Raw genomic sequence first — 21252 nt, forward strand, 5'->3', positions numbered from 1 at the left:
TTTGATATGGCCCATGGGCTAATCAATAAAGATTATTATTATTATTAACATTATTATCATCATCATCAGAAATTAATAATATATGGATGATGAGGTGTTGCCCTCCCTGCACTCTTAAAAAGTTTGAGCAGTTGGCCCAAAGAAAGTGGTGGTGATTGAATCCCTATAAAGTAGGAGGATGTACATTGCACACACCTGACATTTGTCAACACAAAGGAAAAGATGTATGAACTGAGGAACATTTGTTCCTTCCTATCCTGTTTTTCATAGTGATACTAATGATCTTTATTTTGCTCAAGGTATTTTATGTTGGCTTCTTCTTTTTTTTTTAGGTGAGGATGTAGCTGATGATTTTTGTGCTGATTCTCCATCGCCTTCTAAAACCACAACTTGTGAAGTACCCTGTGGGATGGATTGTGTTCTGACGGAGTGGTCGCAATGGTCACCTTGTTCTCACTCCTGTTCCAATAAAAATTCAGAGGGCAGGCAAAGCAGAACAACATCAGTACTGGCATTACCAGGAGAAGGTAAACAATGTTTTTTTTTCAGCTTATTCATTCGTTTCTGAATAGAATTCCTGTCAAGTACCAAAGCTGGCATAGTGCTTGGGAATCTTTATCTATCAGACGATAATGTATATGCTAAATTTTCATTCCAATGATTTCCAAACATGTAGATCACAGTCTTCAGATCACCATTGACTTGAGAAAATGTATTTGTCTTTAGGATGCTGTGGAACTTAATATATGAGGTGAATAAAATTATAGAAATCTTTTTTGATAGTGTTAAGTTTTCAACATAGAGTTACATCTATTTTTTTTTAGTATGACAGTTTGTTTGTCATTCTAAAGTCTTTAGAGTTTTATACTAGGGACTGTCATACTTGTCAGAAACCACAATTGATAATCGTTATGAACATAGATGGCTGGAATTATCAGGTGTAAATTTTTTAAAAGTAAAATGGTGTGTGTGTATGTGTGTGTGTGGAGAGAGAGAGAGAGAGAAAGAGTCTGAATAAAGAATTGTATTCAGGGTATTTGACTTTTCAAGATTGTATTCTGTTTCACATTCCAATTCAATGCCTTCCCAAGTGAATTATTAGAATTTTTTAACAGTTAATTATTAATTTACAACTGGGGGAAAAATTAAACCTACAAAGTTATATACAAATATCTACTAATTGATTATGACATTAAATTGCAGATGATAACTTTGCAATCACGATATAATGAAGTTTTTAATATATCCAAATATTGTATGTATTTATTAGATTTTTTTTAATCTCACCTTTATTACTTTTTATAACTAGCTCAAGGCGGCAAACATATACAATACTTCTTCCTCCTCCTGTCTCCCCATAATAGAAACCCTGTTATATATAAATGACAATTTGTGCTGTAGGTAATGAAAGGAACAACACATTCCTACATCCAGGAAAGTGAAAAATTAATCTGGATATTTTCACGTTAACATGAAATGTATTTTCCTTCATATACCTAAATTCTGCTTATTTTTACCCAGTTAATGGATCTCAGAGAAACTAAGCCAAAGTGCTACAATTTATTCATCAGGTTTTTATTTATAAAATAAGTTAACTGTGTTTAAAATTTACAGGAGTTAATTAAAAACAGAAGACGTGTCATTTCTATTAATCACAGAATTGATCCATGAGAAAAATATTGCACAACACATAAAAATGAAGAAGAAAATGGGGTTCTAAGAAACAATCTACTCACATACTATATATTAATATATGCTAATTCAATATATTTACATATGTTAAATCATCCTATTTGTAAGGTCCTTCGGAGCAGATTTTGAAAGCCTGCATGAATGCGCACGTGGAATAATTTGTACTTAATATGCTGAATATAATTTTTTAAAGAAAGTAACTAAAATTAATGAAAATATCATGCATTTCTTGTTCAGTGAATCAATGTATGCACAGCAACAGGCTAGAATAAATGGTTAATCATTACATTAATTTAGGGTCATTCTCTATATTGACTCTTAGTACCCATATATGATCTGTCTTCAGCTTGACCTTTAGGTCTCTCAGTGCTTCATTCATTGCTGTCATAATTAAGTCCATCCATCTTGCTGCTAATCATCCTCTTCTCTTTACTTCAGCTTTTCTATCAGTATGGATTCCTCAAAGGAGTTGGGTCAGGACATAATGTACAAAAAGTCCAATAGTTTGGGCCTGATCATTTGTATCATAAGTGAAAATTCTGGATTGATTTGTTCTATGATCCATTTATTTGTTCTCTTGGCTATCCATCATCTCAAGCATTATATAATATTAAGTAGAGACAATCACCATAGTTACTAGCTGTACTCCAAAGGCAATTTAATCTATAAAGGTGGTATAGGAGATGTCAGAGCTAGATGTCACTTAAACAATTTTAAATACAGTAACTATATAATTTTTCATATAATAATAAAACAACATTAACCATACAATTCCTGTGGAATGAAGGTTCATCAGCTGTATACAAATCATTCAATAGATACAGGAAGCTGTACACCACACATAACCTCATCTACATATAAAAAGTAGAATGAAGTGGCTTGGGCTTGCATGTTGTCATCTCCTCCCTGGATGTGGGTAGACTATCCCAAATTTGGATTCATCCCCTCAGGCTGCTTATTGCATCCCAATTATCCTGGTTCAGTTATTTTGGCTTCACATTGGAGCCTCCATCTCATAGGTGGTCTGCACCAGAGGTAGCAGTTGTCCTGGAAAAATGGAGGGAGACCTTACTGCAGACCAATCTATACAGTGTGGAGGAGATTTAACGTAAAGCAATCAAGGGTGGCTTGTTATACCGGTAGTTGGCCTCTAAGATTGTCCCCTTTGGCCAGTACTTGGGTTGGTGCCTGTTCCAGTTTCTGCAGAAGAATCTTTGATTTTTCCTTTTGAAAGGAACAGGTCAACTGGTCAGCCAGAAAGGGGGAAATGCTGAAATTGACTAGAACATTCCTGACTTAATACACATTTAACTCTCCCTTTATCTTTTATGTGGCTGGGAATTCCCTTTCCAGGGCTATTCCTTTGGGGGCACGCTCTGAGTCAGCCCATATGAGGTAGACCATACAAAGAAACAGATACCAGGTGTGCCTAAAACTAATTTTTATTAAAATTGGTTAAAGAATCTTGTAAGTTTAAATGTCCTTTTCCTCTTCTCTCTTTTATCTACACATTAATTTAGATAGGAAGTATCTGAAATGCTTCTTGTTCCTTCCCCTTCATCTGGCCTTCTTCTCCTAGTTGCCTTATAATGGATCTTCCCTCTCTCCATCAAAGTCACCCTCTCATTCTTTACGTTTTAACTGCTCACCTCTCCTCAGGAAATATTCTTTGAAGTCATTTATTCTATCCTAGAATGTAACCTGCTTCCTCAACATAGAGCTCTTCAACAGCACTTCTCCAGCAGCTGCCTCTCAGCTTCAGAAATTCAAATACCTAGTAAATGAGAGAAAAACTCTGTTTTCTCCATCAAGTAGTCAGCAGGTCAAGAGGCAGGAGATAGTAAGTAAATATACATGAGAGATACTGTAAAACAGCAATAACAACAAACATACACCTTTCTCATATACCCAAGTCCTTGTTTGAATTCCTAATCCATAAAAATGTATTCAGTAGCTGCATCTGGTTGCCCATCTCCAGATAATCACTACCGGGATGAGTGATGAGCTCTTTGCTGTCATCTATAGTTTTCAGTTGATACCGGTAGGTTGACATTCCTTTAGAAAAGGGAGGGAGGGACTGAATGCTCTGACTTTACAGAGTGGAGGGGTCCAAATACCACTCTAGCACATATCTGGAGATTGGCACCTTTAAAATAAAGAAAAAATGCCAATGACTTTCCAGTGCCACATGAAGGACCTGTACAAACTACAACATAGCATGGTCCTGTTCCCTGGAGCTTTAAGGGCATGTTGTGGGGCAATGCAATTTATACCATGGTGATTCCCTCCTGACTCTAGGAAGAGAGAAAAGCACGGGAAAACAGCCCTGGAGACAAGCCTTGGAGGTACACAGTAATGTTCCTTCCCTCAAATGGAAGAGTTGTGGTTTGGTCACGTTGACCTTCACTCTGGATTAAGAAATACAAGAAATTCTCTTGTTTTGATATTGTGATCCTTCAGATTCATCTATGTGAATTTGAAGCATCAGTTTCTTTAGCCCAAACCATTTTTTAGACTCAGTCTGCATCTTCATTCTAGTTTCTCATCATTAATGCATAAAAGGGAAATATTAAAAAAATATTTTCATGTTTTCCTGAAGTGTAATGATAACGACGACAATTTTATTTCTGAGCTTTATGTTCCCTTCAGTCTTATTTTATAGTTTTTTACAGCAATCATGCGATTAAATTATTTGATTATTATCTGGAGTAAAATATCACTGTTTAAGAATAGTTTAGTTTTATAGTAATCAGTGGCCTCCAATCTTCGTTTAGACAGTATGTTTCACCAAATGTTTTAATTGATAGTGCGCTACTTCAGCGTTAGGAAGTGATGCGCTTCTGCAATTTCCTCCTCATCTTTTTCAAAAAAAAGTTTGATGTTTTGGAAAGAGATAATTATTAACTAAGGAAGCCAATATCAATAACCTCTACTGTTATGAAAATTGTCTCTGATTGGCTCCATTTTTTTTATTAAAAGCACTCTATGTTTCCCTTATGGATAAAGATTCAGCAAAAAATACCATGAGCATTCAATAACAGTAAAAGCTTATAGACTCTTAACTATGCTCTAAAATGTTTTTTGTTCAACTGGCTACCTTGAATGAGACCCAGGAGGGACTAAGGGCAGGGAAGGGGCAGAAACCTCAAAACACTGGACCAAAAAATGGACACACACACTTGTCCTTTTCTGCTTCTAATTCCATGCTATTCTTCTCCCACTATCTGCACATAAGTAGTATTTCCAAGCATCAATGCAGAAAATGACTGGCTGTTGTTCCCTTACCCCTAACTGATTATTTTGTTCTCTCTCTCTCTCTCTCTCTCTCTCTCCCTCTCCCTCTCTCTCTCTCTCTCTCTCTCTCTTTCTCTTTCTCTTTCTCTTTCTCTCTCTGTCTCTCTCTCTCTGTCTGTCTGTCTGTCTCTCTCTCTGTCTCTCTCTCTCTCTCTCTCTCTCTGTCTCTCTCTCTCTCTCTCTCTCTCTCTCTCTCTCTCTCACACACACACACACACACACACACACACACACACACACACACGTTTCCCAAATTCCCACAAACATTTCCCTTGGTGGCCATGTTTTCTAAATGGCAGCTCGGAGAATCGAAAGCAGAAAACACTAGAAATCCACCAGGGGAGTTTCTAACTTGCTTAGCAGCACAGACAAATTGTAGTGAGTCCATCCGTCTCTCTTCACTTTTTATGGGGCAGACATACTTGCACATCCCCAAGAGGCATCTCGTGCAAATATACTTAAGCATGAAGTCCCACGGAGTTGCAAGTGAATTGCCATCAAGGGAGAAGAAACAATTTACAGACCTTTTGACTGATTTCACATGACAAGCAATGTTTCCTTCGATAGGATTGTGAATTTCCAGATAGTTTTGTTTTTTTTTAAAAAAAAAAAGTCCTGAAATTGCCAGGCAGGCATTGAAATCTCTTTGCATTGTACAACAATGGATCTAACGTGAGACTGTCTGTGAGAAGATTGATGTTCAACTGAAAGTGGATCTTGCAACATGAGAATGACTCTAGACATTCCAGTAAATCCATCAAGGAATAGCTGGGAGGGGGAGAGAAAAGACATAGATGCTGTGGTGGGATTCAAATATGTGAACAACCAGTTCTCTATGTGGATGCCACTTCCAGAAGTCCATTCTGGGCCTGGGCAATAAAAAATTAGCTACGGTTCTGCCGAACTGGTGTGAACTGGCTGAATCCCACTATTGCATAGAAGGTTCTAGAATGGCCAAGTCAAACTTCATTTTCAAATCTTTTTGAGATGCTGTGTGGTGATTTGAAATAGCTGTACATGCAAAACTTCCCAAACATTACAGGGCCAAACTCCCCCCAACCCGCCCCCCCGATATAGAACAGTGGGGGGAAAATATTCCCAGCTGATGTCATAGACTAGTATACAGATATTTTAAAAGCCTGCTTGAGGTTATTTCTGCCAAAGGGGACAATAGCAGATATTTGATCCAAGGGTGCATTTGTTTTTTGCACTGAAGGAAATGGGATATTTCTTAATTTTTTGTTGAATAAACAACTGCCAATTTTCATTTTTTTTTGTTTAATGCCATACCGTTTGAATGAAGATAAAATATTGAAATGTGTCAGGCGTGAAAGACCAGGATTGCACGTGAAGTTCCAATCCAACTGATTTATTATTGCATGCCTAGGCACAGGAATCTGTTCAACTAGAGGTTAGCACTATTTTGAGACTGGATAAAGATTAATGGAGTTCAAGAGGGGTTGGATTTAGTGCATTTATGGCTACATAGTGACTTTAGGCTGATTTCTGTTTTGTCTCCATCCTCAGGCTCTGCCACTGCTTCTCCTACAAAATGTCCAGACATGTAAAATAATATAATAATAAAGTTTGCCTGGGATGTACTGACTTTTTCACATGGCAGTAGAAGTAGGCTAATGTTAGAAAATATCTTTTCCTGCAAGTAATATCAGTTGTTCTAAATGCTGAGCTTTTGTCCAAGGAAAAGCAGCATAGCCGCATTGTTGGATATTGATTTGTTGGTTAAAAACTTAACCTTCCAAATAATTGTAAAATTCAAGTTCTGCGTTTGTACTTTGAAAATATCAGTGCTTTTTTTTGTAAAAGAAAAAGGTGCCGGAACTCACACATGTCATACAACCCACCTTGCCTACCCTACAAGGTTCCATCCAAAAAAGGTGCCAGAACTCCGTTCTGAGCGTTCTGTGAGGAAAAAAAAGCCCTGGAAAATATTAATTTCACATTTACAAGAGGCAGTTTGCTTTTCGTTTTGTGCCAGTGCTGTACTGCAGGTAGTCCTTGACCTATGACCACAATTGAGCCTAGCATTTCTTTTGCTAAGTGAGACAGTTGTTAAGTGAATTTTGCCCCATTTTACAACCTTTCTTGCCACAGTTGCCTAGTGAATCACTGCAGTTCTTTAAGATAGTAACCTGGTTGTTAAGTGAATCTGGCTTCCCCCATTAATTTTGCTTGTCAGAAGGTCGCCAAAGGGGATCATATGACCCCGAGATATTGCAACTATCATAAATGTAAGTCGGCTGCCAAGTGTTTGCATTTTGATCATGTGACCAAGGAGATGCTGCAATGGTTGTAAGTGTGAAAAACGGTCATAAGTTACTTTTTCTGGTGCCATTGTAGCTTTGAATGGTCACTGAATGAACTGTTGCTAAGTCGAGGACTACCTGTACTAGTGTTTTCTCGCTTGATATTTTTCTTCTTAAACTAACAAGACCTGGAGCCTTAAAAAGTTTGAAGATACCCATTTTAAGATATGGCTAATACATTTAAAAATACCTCCTTTTGTTTGATTGACTGCTACAATGCTCACAACTTGGAACTTTGTTTATTGCAGGCTTGCAGGCAGGGTGTTGCCTTGAACAGTGGCATTATCTTTGAACCCATTGCTACCGTTTATGTTGCTTTTATCACACACAGGTGGAAAGCCTTGTCCTCCTCCTTCATCACTCCAGGAGTATCGACTGTGTAATGAACATTCTTGCAATCAGCTATACTGGGAAACCTCTGCATGGAGTCTCTGTTCTGAAAATGTCCTGCTAACAACTCTGAATACTACTACCAATTGGAACAACAAGGCAACCTGTGGAGTTGGAGTACAAACTAGGAGGGTCTTTTGTGTGAAAAATAACTCTGGCCCAGTCCCAGCTAAAAGGTATACAGTATGGTTATAATATTTGGTTTAGTCTCCTCTGAACACTCTCATACTTTTAGTTTTATTCAAATTGGAGAAGGCCATTGCAGAATTGTGCACTTAGCAAGATGGTGGACATGCCACCATCATTACCACATAACTCCTCTCATTCTTTCTCTGGTGAATCCATGCTTCTGTTTCTAAGAGATGAGCAGAACTGCATTAAAGTGGTCTACAGGCAGTCAAATAGACAGAATGGTCTCTTCCACGCAAAGCATAAAACAGATAGAGTTGTAAATTTGCAATATGCAAAGTATGTTTTTCTCCCTAGATAGAAAACTAGGCCTTAACTGCACTCCTGAAATTCAGGAGTGACTTAAATGTGTGGAAATCGTCCTGGCACAGCAGCCATTTGCAGGAGCTATGAGTCCTGGAGGACCCCCAAGTTGTGTATAATTTCTGAGTTGAGGTATAAAACCCTATTCAGAGACAAAGGTAGTGCTCCCCTGGAATTGTTTGGTCTGAAGATGCAAAGTCTGTTCCTCCTCATCTGGACTTAATTTCACATGTTAAGATTTCTGCTCACCTCCAACCTCAGGTTTCACCCTGAGAGAAGCTCCTATATCAGAAACAAAAACACTTGTATGAGTAATGCAGGGTTTGTAACTAAGTGTTATTTGAAACTGCTCCGGGCAAAGTTTCTGGGTACACGAGGCCAAATTTTACTGAGCATCTTTACCAAATGATTCTAGGAAAATGCTTTCAAAACGGATTTTGTTTCCTTTAAGGTAAATTTGTTAGGATGGTGTAGATTTTGAAAAATAGTTTGCAAGAAGTATTTTAGACCTTAGGTGAATAAAGGCCTTCTCTGCTATTTTCTGGAACAGCCTCCAAAAGATATTGAAAGAGTCACATTAACTTTAATGAAGATGAGTCCTTAAAGCAACACTAGAATCTCTTTTTTTTCAGGATCACAAACAAGCTTGTAAAGAAAATAGCTTATTTTATGGAATAATAGGAAAGTGCTGTGTACACCTGAGGTCTGAAGTACTTTTTTCAAATCATATTTCAATTGTTCATAGCTCCTACAACCCAACCTCAGATTAAAAAAAAGATGCTGAATAACTACTACAGCATTAGGTTTGATTGAAATTATCCTATGAAAAACAAATGTGATTCTAAAGAAAATACTTAGCCTTGCAGCTGACCTAATCTGCTTGGCTTTAGTAGCTGAGAGAAATTACAAATACAGATGTTTCTGCATTTTTTCCAAATCAAGACATTGCTAATTACTTTTGTGCTCTGTTAATGAGTTTAGAGAATTACTAAAAACTAGTTTTTAATTCTTATTGCATCTCTCTCTCAAAAAAAAAAAAACACCTGAGAATGAGCAGTCTGTGTTGACTCTTGTACAGTTAATTAAAGTGCTTTAAGATAATGAGACTAATTGATAAGAAAAAACCCTCCTGTTCCTTCAGAAGAAAAAGCTTCATCAGCTTTTGTTTTTGTTCTCTATTCCATCATACATTGTTTAACACATAATTGGGTCTTTACTCTTATATAAAAGTCTAATGACATAGATATATTGCTGAAGCAAATGTAAGAATATTGTGATTGGCTTGGAATATCAGAAGAAAATGTGATCAGAAGCAATAGTGAAAGAACATCTTCCTCTAATTTAATGAATTTAATGCCCCTAGCCATAGAAATTCTGAAATTGGTACTTCTAATTTTTCAGTAGAAAAAATGATTTATTTTTGGGTCACTTCAGGGCTCATTTAGCCATACATGTGTCAGTGAATGTGAAGATCTGAAGAAAGCTTGTGCTAACATCTCTTGCCAGCCCTGGTTTCTTAATCAACATAATCCAGTTGATTATATTTTTCTCATTGACTTTGGAATCTTATATACAGTGCTTTTTTGTAAAAGAAAAAGGTGCCGGAACTCACACACATCATACAACCCGCCTTGCCTACTCTACAAGGTTCCATCCAAAAAAGGTGCCGGAATATATATATATATATATATAAAGGGAACACTTAGACAACACAATATACTGTATTTAATAGTAGGATGTCTTATCTTGTGTTCCCTTTATTTTTTTGATATATATATATATATTATGAAGCTGATGTGGCCTTGATTAGGCATTTATTAAAGAAAGTTAGCTTTGTCAGCTGTGGAAATAATAGATATAGTAAAGGGGAAATATTAAGCTAGGAAGGATATTAAGGGTTATTGATTATAGTGTGGGAAAAAATAAATATTGGATGGAAGTTTCTTTTTAAGATTTGTAATCACTTTATTTTGTTGCATTGAGGGATTATTGGTAAACTACTAATTATCTATCTGCAAAACAGCTCTGAGATAACAAAATTGAGGAGTCCTTGTTGCTCTCTGAGCTTGGTTGTTTTCTTGCAGACCAGGTTCATTGCACACTAGGTAACATCTGCTAGAAGGGAGTGGAGTTAGCTCTCTGTTTATATATAGTAGCTTACCCTGTCACTGTTAGTGGGAGGGTTGTTTTCTTCTTGGTAGCTCCTTGATTAAATTGTGGTTCACTGTTTGATTGTTTGCATGAGTTATTAGCTCTTAGACTGGGCTATTGCTTACTGCTTGATTATTGGTCTGGTATTAATCTTGGTGATAGTCCCTGTTTATCTGATTGTTAATTGCTAGCGAGGAGATATTCTGGTTTTTTTGTTTTCTTTTTAGGCTTTCATTGTTTCTTTTGGATGGGGTGTAAATGCTGTCTATCACTATTCTTCTCAGAAGTTTAGCATTTAGACAAATCAACCATCAACAGACACATAGGTAACAACATTCCACTTAAACTGACAGGGCAAGCCACTGTATTTAAACAGAGAGCAAAGGCCATTTCCTTCTAGCACTGTTGATGTTACCTAGTTGGGTAATGAAACTTTGCAAGAAAACAACCAAGACCTCCACAGTTCAACCTTGAGCTACAAATATTGTCTTCTGTTGGTATAACAAAACTAACTCTATTCAGAAGATCTGATCCAACAATAATCCTTTGGGTTGGAGTTTGTTGTTGTTGCTGTTGATAGCATAAGCCACTTTTAGCAGTGCCCCTAGTTTTACACATTGATTGTGTATTTTGTTTGGTTGTTAGATTTAAATCCTGCCCTTTATATAAGAGCTCAAGCTGGCATATAGTATGCTTCCTGCTTTTTTTTTACATAACAGCTTTGTGAAGTAGGTTGGGCTTAGAGGAAGGGAATGGCCAGGGGTCTTCAAACCTGGCCCTTTTATGACTTGTGGACTTCAGCTCCCAGAATTCCTCATCCAGCTATGCTACCCCTGTACTACAGAACATTGTACCATGATACCAGAGAGGAGTTCACATTACATGAGCAAACCATCCATTCTTTGGACAAGGAAAATCATGCTAGGCAAAGCATAGTGCCCATGTGCAAAAATGTGATTTATATAGCAAAAAAAAACATTCTTTACTAGGGTTTTTTCCTCCCAACTAAAGTATGATTTGCTCTAGGATGCCAGTATCCTGTCTTCTTTTCTAAGCTTTATGTTCTACACTTCATGTAACTCATTTAGTTTAAGTTGCTAGATGTGGGTGGGATTTGCCATCTGAATGAATCTGTGAATTACAATAACAAAGAGAAAAAATAGTATGTGGCTAGACCTGTTTATTGACTATTTATGAAAATGTAAACATTTGGTGTTGCTTTAAGAGCTACTGTGGAAATGATTAAGCATAGGATAACTTCAAGGAGATCTGTCTACCTACATAAATTTAATCAATTTACCTTAGAGTGCAATCTATGAAATGAGGATTTTCCATTCTTTTTATTTGAAGGAAATGGGAGCTAAATACATTTTCCATTGTATAGGCTTCCACGTTGATAGAAAAACGAAAAATAAATTTGAAAGAGATAAAAAAAACACAGACAAAAAGGCATTATATACAGAGAATTTATCGGAGAACAATATGCAAACTTATTAAAACAATGCATTTCAGGGTGCGCTTCGATTAACTTAACGAAAGCTTGACATTATTAAATTGGCACACAATTATAGTCATATGATTTATGTTTGGCTCCTACCAAACCTTTGACTGTTGATTGAAACAAAATATACTCCATTGTATTCTAGTTCCTACTATAAAGGCTGTCAGAGATTAATGTCCTAGTTACTTGGATGGTTTTATTTTATTTATGCTATTTATCTATTGTTCTACCCCAAGCAGGCATCAGACAGTACACAGATACTAAAACTGAAACAATTCCATCAGCATTGTTATCCTAAGAATACAACAATTAAAATCAATGCCAGTGCATATTAATTTATTTCTAAAGACTTTCATGAATGGCCAAGTTTTCATAAACTATTGTAAGTAGGGGTCATCCTCACATTGGAGACAAGCTCTTTTAAGGAAGCAGAGCTGTCTCAGTGAACTCTGTCACTGTGCCACTTCCCCATACATCACCTGATAGGATTGGATTGGCAGAATCCCTTGGTTGTCAGGATTGGGTAGGTAGAATCTAACTGGCAAAGTTCTCTTCTGTAGTAGTAGATTAACAGCTCAATGTTGAGACTACCTAGTGAAGCTCCAGGCCCCTATATTTTGTATCAGCTGATACCTCTGGATGTTCTCCAAGGGCAACCCCAGGTAAAATGAAATGCAGTGGCCCAACTAAGATATAATAAGGGTATGAATGGCCATCCTTGGTACACTTAACAGAGTTTCCATCCAACCTCTCTCCCATGCAACCACTGAGTGGGTCTGTTCATTCGAAAAGGAGCAGATCCACCATAATACAATGCCTCCAACTCCAGCTCTTAGTGAGAACAGTGACATATATAGAAAGACACTGTAGCTTATGGGATTGAATGCCACGAAAGGGTCCAGAAAGATACCTGGAGGGATGGTGATGCTCCCTCCAGGTCCCACCACCAGTCTTCCATGGTGGTATGGGAGATCCTTTCTGAATTTTTTTTCTTACTTGTTTTTTTTTGTTTGTTTGTCTCCTCCTTTTGACAATTTCCACTACCTATTCTGATATCTTGTTTTTTTCTGTTTCTTGGCCGTCTCTTTTCACAGTCATCCTTAAATCTTCTTTTACTACATTCCTCAAGTTTCTCTGGTTCCCTATCAGTGGGGTTCAGGATTTCAAAATTGTTTCTCATGTGCTCCTTAAAAATGAGGGGTATATGTTTATTATCAAATTGTGGAAGCAAGCTCACTTCATTCTGCTCCTTTACCTTGATGTGAAATTTGCACATGGGCAGTTCATGATCTTTCCCATAGCCATTCCCTACTCACATCTTTACTTTTATAACTGAGTTTCACCTTTTTGTCTCAGTAATATAAGTCAACTTGATGTCTGTGTGATCCATCTAATGACGTTCATAAATATAGGCATTGTTTTATTTATGAAGTTTTATTTATGAAGATTATCTTCTTTATAATTATGGAGAAATATTTGGATTGGTAGAAACTGGTACGTCCTCTAGGTCACCCAGCTAGTTTTGTACCTAAAGCAGGACTGGAACTCATGGCCTTCCAGTTTCTAGGCTGATGCCTGAACCATTACATCAAACTAGCACTATATTATCAGTTACTTTATCTTGATTGTCAGTGTGGTTATCTTTATAAAATACAAGAGTGGTTTACTATTGCCTTCTGTGCAATCTGAAATGATGCCCTTGTCATTAAAATGGTCATTCATCTCTAGCATCTTTTAATATTTCTGCTGCCCGGTACAGGCCCTGCTTGCTTTACAGGGCAGCTGAGATGAATTTCATGCCTTGGTGAACCCACAAGGAGAATACACTTCATTCATCCCCCACCAGGAATATCCACCTACCCTGATGAGACATTTATGCAAGCTCTCTCAAACCAATACTATATAACACAGAGAGGGAACGATCAGTGATAATAACGTCTTCTCACTCTTCCTTCACCAGAAATATTGCAAAATGCTTAATGTTTTTAAAAAAAGAAACTCAAAATTCAGCTTGTTAAATTCAGTTTCACTAGGGAATGCCAGGGTAATAATTTAATATGCCTTGGGGAAAAAGTCCCTGAAGATATCTGTTTTCTGTCTATCTACCTGCCTGCATGTAGCAATACTGGTTCTTTAGGTTGTCTATATTCTTTTTCGTTGAAGGCAAGTAGGTGGGTACTTTTTATTTCATGGTGGCATATAAATTATATTTCTGCGTGTAATTGTATAGTTCCTGTTTCAAAATAAATTTAAATTAATAAGGTAATGTGTAAAATCCTATAATAAGGGGAACTTGTTCTTAGATGAGTGTAGGGCAGGGGTAGGCAACCTCGGGTCTTTTATGACTCATGGACTTCAACTCCCAGAATTCCTGAGCCAGCTGGCTCAGGAATTCTGGGAGTTGAAGTCCATGAGTCATAAAAGACCCGAGGTTGCCTACCCCTGGTGTAGGGATTCCATTTTCCTAAAATAATGTTGGGGTCTAGGGGACTTGTGCAGTTATCCAGAATTGAATTCAATCCAGGGGTGCCTAACTAACCACATGCTGTGTAATTATATTGCCAGGTGTCCAGAATCCATCAAGCCAGAAACCATCCGTCAGTGCCCGCTCCCATGTAAGAAAGATTGTGTAGTGACTCCCTTCAGTGAATGGACACGCTGCCCTACCACCTGCCAACATGGTAAGCTGGTCTAGCAGAGTCAGAATCAATCCTCAAGCTGTTTCAGCTTAACTGAACTAATACTAATCAAGTTTTGGATTAGAAACCAATTCTGGAATGAAACTCTAAATGGGCACCTGGATCTTGTTTATCATGTTTTGTTGCCTGTTAGAAAATGAGTGTGTCTGACCTTAAACACTCACCAAAGATTTCACAAGAGTTGTTAGGAATGCTAGGCTTTGGCACGTATTTGACTAACAGTTTTTATTAGAGGAATGCACCTAGCATATATATTGTATTGCTTTTGTTGTGTTCCTCCTAGGGATTATCAAGGTGACTTGGTGAGAGGACTTAGTGGCTTTGGTGATCCTAAGAATAACATAAATGGGAGTGGGAGCTCTAGGTCAGATCTCCCTTTGCATGTAGTAAGGATGAAAGGAGAAGGAGAAAGCTAAGATTACACCACAAGAGAAAGGCAGGGCAGATGAGGATCTGCATGCAAGAGGGAAGCCAACTCACTGATGACAAAAAGGCAAGTGCAGAAAAAAGGCAATGGCTGAAACATATAAACAAGGCTGTATGTCAGATAACAAGACAGTCAGGTTAGATGGCACTCTTATTGTTACTGAATAGTAACTAGAACAACAAACTTTGTAAGCAGATCTAGAGGTAACAATATGCTGAGACCAAAGCCACAAAGAATTTCGACCACTGATAATGTCAGTAAAGTAATTCCTGGCTTGGTAAGGATATATACAGTTGGAACAGGAAGCATGACTGAAGGACAATTTACATTTATGAAAGCAGAAATGAAACATAGTAAATAGAATGTTTTAGAATAAGTGATCTCAGGTAGCTGATGGGCCACTTTAAATGAGATGATTACATGGTATACTCTTCAGGGAATTAAACCATATGAAAGAAGGGAATGACATTAATATTAAAAACATGGCATAGCTAAGGATGTGCTTGGCACTAAGCCAATAAATTATAGGTTCATAGATGTTCAAGTCAATGGAACTGAATGGTATTGTATGTATCTAATACAGATATGATGGTAGAAGATAATGGGGCATTCTATGGCAAATGGAAAGAAGTGCAAATACAACCTCAAGCAAAGTTGTAGTACTGCTAAAAGGTGATTAGAATTCCATAGTTGGAGAAATGGAAGCTTTTGGAATTACTGTACAGAAAGATTTGATTTAGGTAAATGCCTCATTGGAATTAGGAGACAAACCAAGACCCTTCCAGATTAAATTGTGGTACAAACTATTCATTGTTTGTATCCAACACTTGGTTAAATCTACAAACTTAAAGAAAGTAGGAATGCCAGCAAGATTTGAGTCATAATGTCAGTTCAATTTAAAGAACAGAACCTGAGATGCTATGCAAAGAGATAATGGGCACCATGAAAACCCAATGTAACAAAATAAATCCCAAAGTTTCAAAGATGAAGAGATTTTAGTAGTTTTTTTTAAAAAAAACAACTCGAAAAGTTAAGGAAAGACTTGGTGATTGGGCCAGGACATACAATTAAGTTCAGGCTTCTAGGAAAAATAATCTCAATAATGTAAAAAAATAAAATGAAATAGCAATAAAATAAATGGTTTAAGAAACCATAGGAAAATAGTTCCACATAAGGTAGAAATATTCAGTAATAAACATGGAAAAGTTCTAATAGAAACAAATAAGATTAAAGGAAGATGAAAACATTATGCTGACACAATTTAGAAGTGTACAGCATTTCTCTACATAAACATTTTTAGAAAAGGGAATATATTTAGGAACCAATTCCATTAAAAAGTGAGATATGAAAGCCCAGCTGTCAATAAGGAAGTAATTATGCAAATAAAATAACTGTACTTGTTTGAAGCTGCAAGAGAAGAGGCAATTTAAGTGTTAACAGTTCTAGGTCACTAAATATGGATTTGGAATAGATATTCTGCCATAAAAGGGAAATTTGAGAGGATACACAGACTACTGAATCATCACAGTAACTTTCATGCAAGCAAACCTTCACTTAAGGCAGGGGTGTCAAACTGCCGGCCCGTGGGCCAGATGCGTCATGATGAAACTGCACCCACCCCATTGCCGGCAATGGGGAAAAAGCTCCAAAACATTGTGTGACGTCACATGACATCATGAGTTTGACATGTCTGACTTAAGATCTTAACGGAAAAGAGAGAGATGCCAAATGCACAGTTATTTAAAAAGGGAGAGAGAGATTCAGTCCAAGTGTTAACATAAGAATAGGTAATGGAGAGAGCAAAAGAAGGTTTATTTTATTTTATGTGGTGCATTAAGGCCTTTGATTTTGTGGATCAGGGTTTTTCCAACATGGCAACTTTAAGACATTTTAAAGTTGCCAGATTTGAAAAATACTGTTGGAGATAATGTCTGACACAGAATATATTAAGTCTAAAGGTGTGCCAGAACACATAATTATTCCTCTGATGAATCTTTTCATTGAATAAGAAGCTACTGTTCAAACTAAACTTGGAGAAACAGAATAAGGAAGGGAATGAGACAAGGGTATATCTTGTCACTGTATCTGTTTAATTTATGCAATGAATATATTACCCCCAAAAAGGCAGGATTTAAATAGATGACAGCTAAAATCAAAACTCGATATGACAGTGCTTTGTTAAAAGAAAATAAAGAAGACGAAGAAGCGCTTATTCTAAAAATAAAAATGGAACGTGAACAATGGAGGTTAGTTTTCCAAATTTGGAAAGGAAAAGTAATCTTAACCCGGAGGCTCAGTGAATTCTGCTGGTTGATAGCGAAGAAGTGAAGGTTGATAGAAAGTTTTGCATTCTTAGGTTCAAGAATGAAGATGGAGAGTGAGCTGGAAAAAATTAAATCCGAGATTAATCCTAGTGATATAGAACATGATTAACTTAAAATAAACATCATGAGGAATAAAGATATATCTATGACAGCAAGGTACAGAGTAGTTAAAACTATGGTTTTTCCAATGGTAGTGTGTGACTATGAGACCAAAACATTCAAAAAAGAGTGTGAAAAATTAGGTAGAGGATTTAATTATGAATCTGGAGATGGGTATTATCATGGACTGGAAGGAAAACCAGTTAATGATACCAGATCAAACAAACATAACTTTTTCTTTTGTAATTATCAGTCCACAAAAGCTCACATTTTCAGGCCACGTAATATCAGTGGATGATGAACTAGGACAAAATTATTATTCTTGGCAAAATTGCTTGAAGAAGAAAAAGAAGGCAATGGATAGGGTAGATGGATCAAGGAGATTACAGAATTCTCTTTGTAAGAGCCACAGGGTATTATTAGAAAGAGGTTGAAATAGCAAGCACTTGTCCATGGAGTCTACAAATAAGCCAGGTTACCTACTTGCATTTCAGTGAAAACTCCCTTCTTAGTTGTTGTTGTTGTTGTTAGCTGCGAAGTCGTGTCTGACTCATTGCGACCCTATGGACAACGTTCCTCCAGGCCTTCCTGTCCTCTACCATCTTCTGGAGTCCATTTAAGCTCACACCTACTGCGTCAGTGACTCCATCCAGCCACCTCATTCTCTGTTGTCCCCTTCTTCTATTGCCCTTCTTAGTAAAGCCTTTCAATTATGAATAAAGGCTTCAGAGAGAAGCTTTTTGCCCTGCCAGGGCAGAGATTTCTTTGCCCTTCCTCCAATCCACAGTATGAGGTGTTCAGGCTGCTCAGATGCCACTATTTCAGAAAAATTGCAAGCTACCTGCATTCACATCGCGTTTGTCACAGACTGATGGCTGTGAAAGCAGCAGTTTCTACGATTATTTCCCTGCTGCCTGATGTTTTCCCCATTGGCACAAATCTTACACATTTACAGCTGCTGTAAAGTCAGATCTTTTAAGTTAAACTTGATTCCTGGTGACTTCATGGACAGATATGCAGTACCAACTTGCATTTCATACTATTTCCTTCCTCATCTCAGTTCTTTAAAATCTACTGTGAGTTTATCTTAGCAGTAGGCAAAGCACACATATTTCTGTTCATGCATCTTGATTTAATGTTTGGAGAGGAATTGTCACTACAATTTGACTAAATCTTCACTACATATAATTAAAGTTAGAGAATTTGATTCCTAGTGATTAGAAGGATATATCTATTTATTTAAGGTGAAGAAAAATATGGAAGTGGTTTCCCATTGAATTCCTTTTGTGTGTTTTTTTTAATGTCTCAGCATAGGAATCCCCGGAGGTTCTCATTCAGATACAAACCAAGCCCAACCATCCCTCGCTTTTAAGCTCAGTGTTCCCCTTAATGTGACAAAATATAACTTATCACCCTTGCTCTCTGCTGGATGGTTGAGTTAATTGTGCTGAAATCATAATAGCTATTGGTAGGAAAGATTGAATAGATTCTAAAGATGAACTATATATTCTTAGATAGCTGACTTAGCTATCTGAATGTATAAATTCAGATTTTAGAAAGCTGAAGTTTTCCCTGGTATTAATACATACCCCAACATTCATTGTTGGGGAGAACCTCATAGTAATGTTATAAGAATAAACGTAAGCTGTGGCTAAGTATTGTTCTTTTCCCACATGCACCGCAGAAGAGATTTAACAGCAAGGCTATCTTTGGAAATAGCATATGGCAAAGTTCATAACTTAGAAAAGATTTGATCTGAACTCAACATTGCACCATCTCTCTACTTACTCCAAACAATAGCACACATTCCCTCTCTGAGAAAGGACTTCTCACCATATCTGGTGCAATATGCTTTTTTACGCTGACAGAAAGCTTTTTGCAATATCGAATTCTATTTTTGCTTGTTTGACTGAGATTCTGTTTATTCTCACCTTTGCTCTCATTCATTTTAGTTACTTGTGAATGGCAATGGTACTATATGATAAGGGGAAAAAATCCTAGTCCATTTAAAACAAAGGAAATAATATGGTAATTTTTACTGTATTTTATTGGGGTTTTATTATGTATTAATTGTTTTTTTAGTGGGCATGTATTTAATCATTTTTTAACTTTTGTAATTCTGTGTTTTTTATTCTTGCCCTGTTCACCGCCCTGAGTCCTTCGGGAGAAGGGCGGTATAGAAATATTAATAAATTAAATTAAATTAATTAATTGTTGATTTTTATATGTTATTTAGTTAAAGAAAATGAATTCAGACATACATTATTCTGCTTATTAAGAAATTTTGTAGCATTAAAAAGCCTCTCCAACATCATATTTAATTTCATTGGAATAGTTATCATTTAATATGATTCTAGATTAAAATTGCGTGGGAAGGATTGTGTTATGCACTGGATTTACTTTTGATTTGCTGTTTTGTGAGTTCTTTAATTGATGCTGCACAATTAAAAAGCACAGCACGATTGGAAATTCAGAAAACCACTCAATGGCAAATGCATCTAAATTAAACAGAAAAGATTATTTAACAAATACATAAACCGCTGAGTGGTTAAGCTGCAAACATAATCATGATCAAGTTTTAATTTAACAGTGATAACCTGGGTATCTGCAAAAATAATGGCAGCTTAAGCAAACAACATTGAAAGTCACATCAGATGTTGGCAACATTTTGTTAGATAAAATATTACTTGCCCTGCAGTTAAATGTCAGTAAAATGACAGCTTTCTATCATGCCCTGTTGTGTGCTTAAGGTATTGACAGATATCGGAAGGCAAATAATTAAAAATGAAATACAGAAAGTGCTTTAGTTCTCTTCTATCTTCTCTATTCACTTTGCTTAGAAATAAAATAATCTGGATCTATTTAAAGTTATTCTGAGCAAAGTACTGCTCAGACTTTTGCCACTGAAATGCAAAGCAGATTAATGTAATAGGGTCTTTGTTAAAAGTATTCAGGAAATATTCAAAGAACTAGAGAAAAACTGGAGAACAAAGTGGTATTGTTTAACTAAACCTTAATATCCAGAGTTAATTTCTGTTGAGTTTCATTAGCCAAGAAAATCTGTCTTAAGTGGATTGCTGGTGCTTTTTTTTGCAGAACTAGAGATGACCCAAATACATAGATCTTTTTTTATTTTCCTTGAATACCTATTCCATGGAGACAAGGCCTTTCTATACTGTAAGAAATCAGGAGGAGCAAAATAATGATTCCAGACCCCATACATTCTTTTTTTTTCTTTTTTCGGCTTCTGCTGTAACATATTTGCCCACCAGATGCTTCTTTCAAATAATTTCACGTTGAGCCACCTCTGTGCAAATAGATACTGTGAACCTGAAGATGGTCATTGATGTTTTATGGTGGCACAGTGGTTAGAATGCAGTACTGCAGGCTAATTCTGCTGACTGCTGGCTCCCAGCAGTTCGATCCTGATGAGGCTTGAGGTTGACTCAGCCTTCCATCCTTCCGAGGTCGGTAAAATGGGGACCCAGATTGTTGGGGGCCATATGCTGACATTTGTAAACCGCTTAGAGAGGGCTGTGAAGCCCTGTGAAGCAGTATATAAGTCTTAAGTGCTATTGCTGTTGCTATTTGATGAACAGCTATGAAAGTAGGAAGGGCAGGATTGGCTGTAGAGAGACTCTTCCATAATCGGCTCTTTTCTGAGCCTGATCCATTGGAGTAGAGAATTGTCAAGGTTGCAGCAAATAAAAATTACATAATATTATTTATTAAAAACAATGCAGGTAGTCCTCAAGTTACAACCACTTGTTTAGTGACCCTTTGAAGTTAAAACAGCACTGAAAAAAGTGACTTGTGGCCATTTTTCACACTTAACGACCGTTGCAGTATCCCCGTGGTC

General features: G+C 36.9%; 1 protein-coding gene across 1 annotated transcript in view; it reads left to right on the forward strand.

Annotated features, from left to right (window-relative positions):
• The window catches only part of THSD7B (thrombospondin type 1 domain containing 7B), a gene marked incomplete at its 5' end in the record, with an annotated part of 466043 nt that overhangs the window by 235358 nt on the left and 209433 nt on the right, over positions 1-21252 (forward strand). The window contains 3 exons of the mRNA XM_083351680.1: positions 333-527; positions 7642-7876; positions 14410-14525. Coding sequence (XP_083207806.1) covers positions 333-527; positions 7642-7876; positions 14410-14525 — 546 coding nt within the window. The remainder of the gene's footprint in view (positions 1-332; positions 528-7641; positions 7877-14409; positions 14526-21252) is intronic.

This window comes from Vipera ursinii (genome assembly GCF_947247035.1).
Source record: "Vipera ursinii genome assembly, chromosome: 1".
NCBI classification, from domain to species: Eukaryota; Metazoa; Chordata; class Lepidosauria; order Squamata; family Viperidae; genus Vipera; species Vipera ursinii.